The sequence below is a fragment of the Cibotium barometz genome, chromosome 40 (genome assembly GCF_041138505.1).
Source record: "Cibotium barometz isolate CiBa-2024 chromosome 40, ASM4113850v1, whole genome shotgun sequence".
In the NCBI taxonomy this organism is placed as follows: domain Eukaryota; kingdom Viridiplantae; phylum Streptophyta; class Polypodiopsida; order Cyatheales; family Cibotiaceae; genus Cibotium; species Cibotium barometz.
Genome location: NC_141085.1, coordinates 3,151,886 through 3,161,300, shown reverse-complemented (window position 1 = coordinate 3,161,300; position 9,415 = coordinate 3,151,886). Strand labels below are relative to the sequence as shown.

The following is a 9,415-nucleotide window of genomic DNA, read 5'->3' as shown; positions in this document are numbered from 1 at the left end:
CTTTATAAACCATGATAGCCTAATCCTCTTAGAAATTTTTTTTGCTTTCATAAACTTTTGAATATCCAAGACAATCTTGGATCTAAATGCTAATAGAGTACCTTTGTCTGGAAAGTCCCAATCTAATGAATGTAGGCTTGGTAAAGCCAAACTCTCCAATCTTCCATAAGCTTCTGGTCTTGTAGGGACAATAACTTAGCGTTGTATAAAAATATATGTTTATTAATGAAAAAAGCAGATGGTTGATTGGACAATAATACGTTCCCAAGATCAGCATGACTTCGAAAGTCCCGATGAATGACTCTACAAGTTGCCACTCAATGCTTGTTGATGGATAAACATCTACCACATATACAATACATGTAAATAAGCCATAGAATCATAAAGAACATAAGTAAAACTACAAAAAATATTTTACAATGAGCTTGCAATGCAGATGCTAGAGTAGAAGGATGCATGTGCATCTCTCTTGTTGTGTACACATGTTGCACCTTTGCCTTCTATCCATCTTTTGCTATCTTGAATTTCAAGATACGTCCCTTCTAATGGTATTGTACTAAGCCTCGTCTTTGCCTTTTTATCCTATGAGGACCTTTGCATGATGGTTGCATAGTCACCCAATCGTTTAATTTGATGGTTGCATAGTCACCCAATCATTTAATTTGAAGTTTATACCATTCCACACAGTGTGATCATCTTTAACATTATGAAGAATGCATGATGAAATGGCATTAGGAGTGCACCTCCGGTTAGAATGTTGTCTCGACATTGTTAGATGATAAATAGAGGAGAGGATGATGCAAAAAGATGACTAGAAAGATGCCTCGGGTAGATTAGGGAATTCAAATGTATTTACTCATTTTGGGAGGAACCTAAATTTCAATTTTTTACGTTTTGAAGTACTGACATTTGGCATGTGAGGACGGGCCCTTGAAGTTGGAACCCACTAAAGTGACATTGAAATAGTCGCGACGTATCACATTAAAGTGGTGATAACCCACTAAAATAGCCAAAACTAGTGAAGTTAGTAAAAAGTGAATATGACACCCAATGCCATATTTATGGGGTTGAATGTCACATTTCTATTGGTCCAAAGCTTAATCCAAATCATGTACAAGTGATTAAAATACGGCCCTTTTTTTAACGTGTTTGGTCCTAGTGCAAGGTTTTCGATCTCCACCACTATTGTTGGTCTTCTTTGTAGCTTTAGTTTTCTTCCCATTCACTTGTGGACCATTGTCCTTCTCTGCTTCATCTTTGTGCTAAAACTTATCAAAATGTTTAGATCGAGAAAATTGAGGAATATGAGAATCTACCACTGTAGTGTCCCTCGGAAATCCATTTTTCATCTCGCAGTTTGATGCTAGAGAGATGGCATTGCTAAGAGAATGAGGATGAAACATGTTCACTTTTGCTCTAATAAATGACTTTAGACCTGCTATGAACTTCCTCCTTTGCTCTTTTTCACGCACTTTCTCTATAGCTTGAAGTTGCAATAACGTTTGCCAAAATCTGTCAGCATAGGCTAATATGTTCTCCTATTTGAGATATATAAAAATATCCCATTGTTGTCTAGCTTTACTCTTATATGTCGGAGGTAAGAAATCCTTCTTGATTAGCTTCTAGAATTCTTTCCATGACTTTGGTTTACGTTTACCCTATCTAATAACATTCCACAAAAGAGCTGCTCTGCCTACCAAATGATTAGTAGCACATCTCCCTTCAGCTAGCCTTTTCGTTTTTGGCTTTGGGCTTACTTTGAAGCTTGATTAAGACCTCTTAATCATGATTAAGAAAAAGCATATAAGTGTTGGTTCAAAAACCACATAGTTGAGGCTTTGTTTAAGCTTTAGTTTATCCTTTTAGAGTTGATTTTGACTGCTTTAGTTGGCCTTCAAAGTGAGGTCTTGGCCATTCCATAAAAGCGCTCTAATTTGGTGAAATCTTTGCCCTTTAGTGTGCTTTTTTTTTCTCCAACTACAACATCAAGTGTAACTAAATGTTTGCATACAAATAACCCTTGAGAAAAAATCAATTTCTTGATTTTTCTTCAAGTCTCCACCATGACCCAAATTCAATACTTGAATTTGCCGTGCTCTGATACCACTATTACAAGACCATGGTACATGGAGATTAGATTATTCCACAAATTGATAAATAAAAAAATAAACCATCAACACCATAGCATAATTTCAAGAGCATAAAATCAAAGAACACAAGATTGGGAGCAATCTCCCGATGTATGTGGCTCCACTCCCACACGTGGTATTTAATTCATATTATCATAAATTTAGCCCTTAGAGCCATAAATAGCATAGTTTTTCCAAAATTGGGCTTTTACAAAATTGAATCATATTCTAATGCTTTTAAAGTATCTCATCAAAAATGCCCAACATATGTACAATGGGCCATACCATACAAAATCAAATATTTAGCACACATTACTCAGCTAGATAATCTCGTCCGATTTTCACCTCGGTTTTTCCAAACTCATGATCTATACTCAACATAGTAGTCCACAATGTTAGATCACAATTACTTTGGGTCAATCCAAGTGGCTACTGCATATGTTTGTGACTTCGGGTGATGACCTACCCTTTTGATCTAGGTGGCATGAGATCTATGGCTATGATCACGCGACTCCTTGGTTTCACATTCGACCTTGCAAGATGCGCTATTAGCTTTGCCATCAGCATTACACTACATTCCTTTCTATTTGATCTAGGAGGGCCCTTGATAACAACATTGACATTTAGTTTTGGATGTGATTTTTGGCTTTTGTATATAGCCCTTTATATGTGTCTTTTGTGCATAACCATCTTCCGATTTCGAGGATGAAATCATTGTAGGAGGATGGTTTATAACAAAGCTATTTTCCACTAACATATGTACATATTGGAGTTGAGGCGCATAGGCTTGGCCATGGACTAGTGTGGACATATTTTATGGAAAGTGACTATATAATTCAGCTAGTAGACAATTTTTGTACCCTTTTATGACTCTTTAACCTTTTGATACCTTTTTAATGCGATTATGATCTTTTGACTTTTACGTCATTTCTTGGAGCTCATGCATGTATGGTTGATTCATGGCAGTCTTCCCATGTTTAGATGGCTACTCTCTATGATGAGTAGCACATATCTTGATGATATTTTGGTTTATAGTGCTTTAATCGATGAGCACAAAAGGTATCTTCATCAAGTTTTTCAGACATGACAATGCACTTTTTATCAATCCAAAGAATTTTTTAAGGGACACATAATTTCAATAGATAGAATTTTATTTTATCCTATGAAGATTTAAGTTATTAAGGATTAGCCGATACCACGTACCATTCATCATGTCATATCATTTTCAAGACTTCCCAATAATTATCATATGAAACGTTTATAAGCTTTTAGACATTGTTGTACCTTTGACAAAGGTTTTAAAGTTAGCACCCACTTTTAGTGGACAGATAATGCTTTGCATGCCTTCAATAAGTTGAAGGTTGCTCTAATAACAACTCCAGTGATGAAAATTACAGATCCAAATCTTCCTTTTGAGGTCATGATCACTGTGTTTGACATTGCAACTGGTGCAATTCTTATATGACAAGGCCGTGCCATAACCTTGACAATCATAAGCATTCAAAAATTTAATCGCGTTATCCAATGTATGTAATAAAGAGTTCTTAGTAATTATTCATGCTTATCAAGCCTAAAACATTATCTTTTAGAAGAAGATTTAGTTATGAAGACAAATCATCATTCTCAAAAGTATATTTTCATTCAAGCGGTTATAATTGCAAGACAAGAAAGATGGGTAGAGTATTAGCAAACTTCCATATAACTATTGAATATGTTCTTAATCTTTCTAATGTAGTTGTTGATGCTCTTAGCATAATGTCTCAAGCTTTAACAATGACAATTTCACAATCTAGTCTTTCTGATTTGAAGATTTATGCATCTTATTCCCTCGTGGATGAATTGCTTTATTATCAAGATCACATTTGTGTCTCTCATGACACAAGCCTACACAACTTTTGATAAAGGCACATCATGAGGTTCTTTAGCGACCCATCCGACAATCAATAAGACTTAAAAGTTATTGATAGCTTTCTATTATTGGCCACAAATGAAGCAAGATGTTATAAAGGTCAAGAAAATATTAGATGGATTTCATTACTTCTTTAACTCATTTTTCGAAAGCAAATACACAAATAATGGTGGTGGTCGATAGATTGTCCAAGATGATACAACTCAACATTTGACAAGAAAAAACTTGACAAAAGATTAGTACAAACTTCTTGGTACAATGTAGAGCTTTAGATGAATAAGATTCAACTTAGCAACGATGAAGATCAAACACCACCAAAAAATACTTCAAGAGTCGCATATATAGACCTGGATATTATTTTTAGTTTAAGGGAATGTCACGATTGTGACTAATCACTCTAAACTACACTCTAATCAAAATGATTATTAATACAAAGTTAGTGAAAGGATATCTTTTTCACTATTAATCAAAATGATTATTAGTGAAACGGTGCCTTGCGAGGACCCAACCCGTCACAAAGGTTGGTTACTATGATAAGACATGTCTCATTCATGTTTGATTTAAAAGACAACTATTCGTCTAAGAGTCACAACCCTACACTCAAAAAAATGATTACTAGTGAAAGGGTGTCTTGCAAGGACACAACCCATTGCAAGGGTTACTATGAAAGGACATGTCTCATACAAGAGACAACTGTTTGCTTTGAAGGGCAACTATTCATCTATGAGTCACAACCCTACACTTGGGATGTGCCTTTTCACTTTAATTTTTCAAGCCCTATTTAAGAAGCCCTTCTCTATTAATACAACACACCTAGCTTTCCACTTAAAAATCTTAAGTTCTATCTTGTCTTAAACTAATCTCTAATCATGCTTTAGATAGGAAATCCTTACGATCCCTATTCACGCAACACAAACAAAAAACTGAAAAAGAAAGGTAACTCTAGGCTGTGATACCAAATGTAAGACCACCAACTACGCTATTTAACAGAGGGAAAAGGACAGCAGATGACTGAAAACAATCTAACAACCAAAAAGGTGAGCAATTGCAGAAAAATACCGAAGTAGGACGCAAAAAATTCCCAAACAGGCTGACTCTGCTACTACCCGCCTTCTGAGGCATGATTGTGAGCTCCTCTGATCTGCGTGACTGCAGAGGCGGCGGCAGATTGATGATGCACGAAATGAAGAGGGGACGGCCTTTTGCTGGTCAGCTAGCTACCTGACTTATTGCCAATCTGGCTGCCATGGCCACCACCTATGGGTACCCACTCACTCCAGTCTCCCCATCCGTGTGTCCAGCATTGAGGATCAGCTGTTCTGCAGGTGAATCACACTGGCGCTGGGGTGTGCCGGACAAGGATAAGGTGTTAAGTAAAAAAACTAACAGCTCATTCTTTTTGCAGGTCATTTTTCCAATCTTTTTTATTAAAAGGGGTGTTGGTGGGGGGCACATATGGAACGTTCTGGACTGTACAGAATGTTCGATAAGCATTGAACCATTCCATGCACGTATAGGATGCAACTGTGTACAAGTGGGGCACCAATCCTGCACCAATCCTTTCTTGTACAAACGTGATGTCAAAGTGGCTTGGAAGTAGGCTGAGCTAAGAGTCGGTACAAAATCAACTACTGCCCATTTCAGACAACAGACAAACTTGAATGTATGAAAATACAGGAAGGGCCATGAATTACCTGACTCGTTCCCCTCCAACCGTACATGTTTATGATCATGAAAAGAAACCAAGAATTGACACAACATATGTACCTTTGAAGGTATGAAAATATAGGAAGGGCCATGAATCACCAGACTCATTCCCCTTCAACAATACATGTTTATGATCATGAAAAGAAACCAGGGATTCACACAACAATGTACTCTTTTCTAGACACATTCACTTTAGATTTAAGTATGCCATATAGATACATGAAATATTAGCCATTTCTAGGCATCAAACTGCAGGCATTAATTCATGCGCATTGAATTCTTACATTTGATGCTAGAAACTACCCATTTCTAGGCATCAAACTGCAGGCATTAATTCATGTGCATTGAATTTGATGCTAAAAACTACCCACGAAATTATAACTATCCGCTAGTTTGTACAGGGCAAGATTATTCCAAGAAGAACCAAATACATGCTCGCCTCCGATTGCAAACGTCAGGGCCCAAATAAGGAGAAGTAAAGTATATGTTAAAAAACCAATTGCTGAGCGCACAATATCTGAAACAACAAAACACCACCAAGAACTCTTAGTAAAAATCACTTCACATAGCAATCACCACCTTTTCTGAAAAAAGACAGACAAATGAACAAAGTCACATTTCAGATTGAAGATGAAGTTGAGAGATAATGATAGCAAGTTCAAATGGGCTGATCTGAAGTCATATGCTGTGGTATGGGATGAAGGAAAAAACAATCAAAGAGGAAGATGGTGCTGTGCAGAGGCTGGCACCAATACAATAGATAGTGATTTGTCAAACCTAATTCCAGAAGATGGTGCCTTCCATAAAGGATTCTAATTGGATAGGTAATTTACCCAACCTAATCCCATATGTTAGTTCATTTTGCCCCATTAGAAAACTCACTCATGGACAAGGTTCTCACTTGATCCCTAGCTCTCCTGGTGGGATCAAACCAACAAGCCAAGGGGGCCTTATAATATACACGTGCTTGACCTAGGAAGTTATTTCCTTAATGTAGAAATTACTGTGTGAATGAAAACCATGTGCTTGCTTGCCTTGCCCATAGACAAGTACGCCATTCTTTCGACCATCGCAGTCGTAGGGTCCATGGAGAGCGAATCAGGGCCGTAACAGACCTGCTTGTTTTTCCAGAATCGGCATCTCCTGTACTTGCTCGTCACCATCGAATTTAAATTCTGAGTTCACTGATCTGTCTTCACCTCTCCCACCCGCTTGTCAACATCTGCACCAGAATGCTGATCTGTCATTAGCACTCCCACCCACTTGTCAACATCTGCACCAGAATACTGATCTGTCCGTAGTTGAGGGAAACAGGGAAGCGGAAGCGGAAGCGGGAATTTCGAGGAGAGACGAAACAAAACAGAAATGCTACGTCAGCAAGGAGGGGAGGGGAGGGGAGGGGAGGGGAGGGGTTGAAAATTCATGATTGTTTGTATGCACATGTGATCCCATTATGACATGAATTTTATGGTTTATACGAATAAAAGGGGAATAAAAGGGATATCAGTTGCTGTAGTGACATTTTCGTGCTAGTTCATGTTGATTTGGGTGGAAAGATCTCCAAAATTATGGGAAACGACAAGCTGAAACGTTTCGGGCAGCCGTTTTGGGCTTACCAAAAAGTTTCGGTGACCGAAACGCGTTTCAGTCCCCTATCTACCCCGAAATGCGTTTCGGCCCTCAAAAACAGCCGGTTCAGGCTATTTCCCATAACTATGGATCTGTCATCACCTCTCCCACCCACCTGTCAACATCTGCACCAGAATACTGATCTGTCATCACCTCTACCACACACTTGTCAACATCTGCACCATAATGCTGATCTGTCATCAGCACTCCAACCCACTGTTGATATGTCATCACCTCTTACACTGGCTTGTCATCTCCCCAGCCAGGAAAGGCCTGAAGTGGTCCTTCCCATACACCAAGAGAGTTCCATGTAAAAATTGCCCATCTGTTTGAAAAGGACAACACCCTTTCCCCCTTCTCCTTCTGCCAAACCTCTACCCCCAACAGAAAAAAAAAACAAAACAAAACAAAACCTTGACGTGTTTGTACGGAGAATGCATTTGTCCAACCAGGACGGATAAAAGGCGGTCCACTATGTTGCCCTAACCCTAACGAGTCTCAACGCCAATGTGAAAAATACCATGAGCGCCTCAAAGGCCTAATCAAGGATCAATTGCAAGGTTAGTTACTTGAACCAAATCAATAATACATCTCATCTGTTTGATTCTTGGAAAAGTGGGCTGCCCTGGAATCCTGTCCTCCAATATTGAAAGGAAAAACAAAACATATTTCCTTTTTTGGGAGGATGCACTTACATGATCTGAGGAGGGGATCGGGGGGGAGGTGGCGGTGGCGGAGGACGGGCCAGAAGTAGAAGCAGTTGACAAACCAGAGCCAAGGGAGGAGAGCAAAGCCGGCGAAGAAGAAGTTGCGGGCCTGCGTGCGGGCCGCCTCCTGCTCCTGCACACCCAACGGCCCATCCACCGTCGGCCACCGACGCTGTTGCTGCAGCAGTTGCAGAGATGGGGCCTCTGCCTCCTCCGCCACACCGACCTGTGGCTCCATTTCAATGTTCAATGTTCTCCCAAGTCCGAACACTGGGACACTAACAACAGGAAATTTCTATAATAAATGGCTGCAGTAAAAGCGCCTCTTGACTAAGTCACACGGGTGTTAGAAGAAGCTTCCACCATGGGATCTACGGCTGGGAAGTGAGGTGTGCTTTTTGTTAAAATTTGGGCCGTCCAAACTATGAAATTAGGCCAAAAATATTGAACTCGGGCATCGGGCTGACATGGAAGCATTTTTGCACTCGTGGCCAGTGGGGTGAGTGACATGGGTGTATGCGTGGCTGTGGGGACACGAGGGGAGCACAGGGCTAAATTTGAATTGCATGAATCGCTCCTCTCTCTCTCTCTCTCTCTCTCTCTCTCACACACACACACACATATTACTCTCTCTCTCTCTCTCTCTCTCTCTCATGAGAATATATTTTAAGTCCTCTTTAAGAATATTATTTTCCTCTCTTGAGTAATTTGGGGACGCCTAGGTTACTCTTGCGTCATGCCGACTAGGTTAATATCGTGGGTGACACCACTATAAATATTAATACGTGCGGTATATGACGTATGCTTGGGGCCGTCTATGATTATTTCAGTTAAGTTTGTATGGCAGGGTGATTCCTGGGGTACTTACGCCTGGTAGTCCATGAGTTGGTGATGGTTTGTGCCTGTTTAATATTTGTGGGAATTAATTTAATTATTAATTGGGCTTATATTTTCAGGTGATGAAGATTACGAGGATTGATAAATAATGTCGAGGAGAATGTTTCTTGTGCGCATCATATTTTTTTTTACAAGCGTAGCTTGTAACCTTAGTAGTTGATTTTTTCATTTTGATACATTGGGAAAAATACATTTATAATGGTGAATTTATTAAAGCCTAAAGGCTTTACCCTAGCCCCAATTTTTGGGACACTCTATTTTTGTTGTGGAAGAGTGTCGTGCTCTCTAAAAGCACACTTTGTATATTTTTGGGGGCTATGGCCTATTTTTGGTTGAAAGCTAATAAAAATACTCTTGTGTGTGGGGGAAGGCCACGCACAAGGGGGGGGGGGGGAAGATTCCACCCAGCATGTTTGTCTTGGAGCTAAGTATTATGT

At 39.4% G+C, this 9,415-nt stretch overlaps 1 protein-coding gene across 1 annotated transcript; it reads right to left on the bottom strand.

The window, feature by feature from the left end:
- Positions 1 to 5,790: 5,790 nt before the first annotated feature.
- Positions 5,791 to 8,373, bottom strand: LOC147615120 (gamma-secretase subunit). The gene is made up of 2 exons (XM_086779103.1): positions 8,070 to 8,373; positions 5,791 to 6,262 (listed from the first exon to the last, which is right to left on the bottom strand). Exons 1-2 carry the CDS (start codon positions 8,317 to 8,319, stop codon positions 6,102 to 6,104), a joined length of 411 nt encoding a protein of 136 aa, XP_086635229.1. The 5' UTR covers positions 8,320 to 8,373; the 3' UTR covers positions 5,791 to 6,101.
- Positions 8,374 to 9,415: the final 1,042 nt, after the last annotated feature.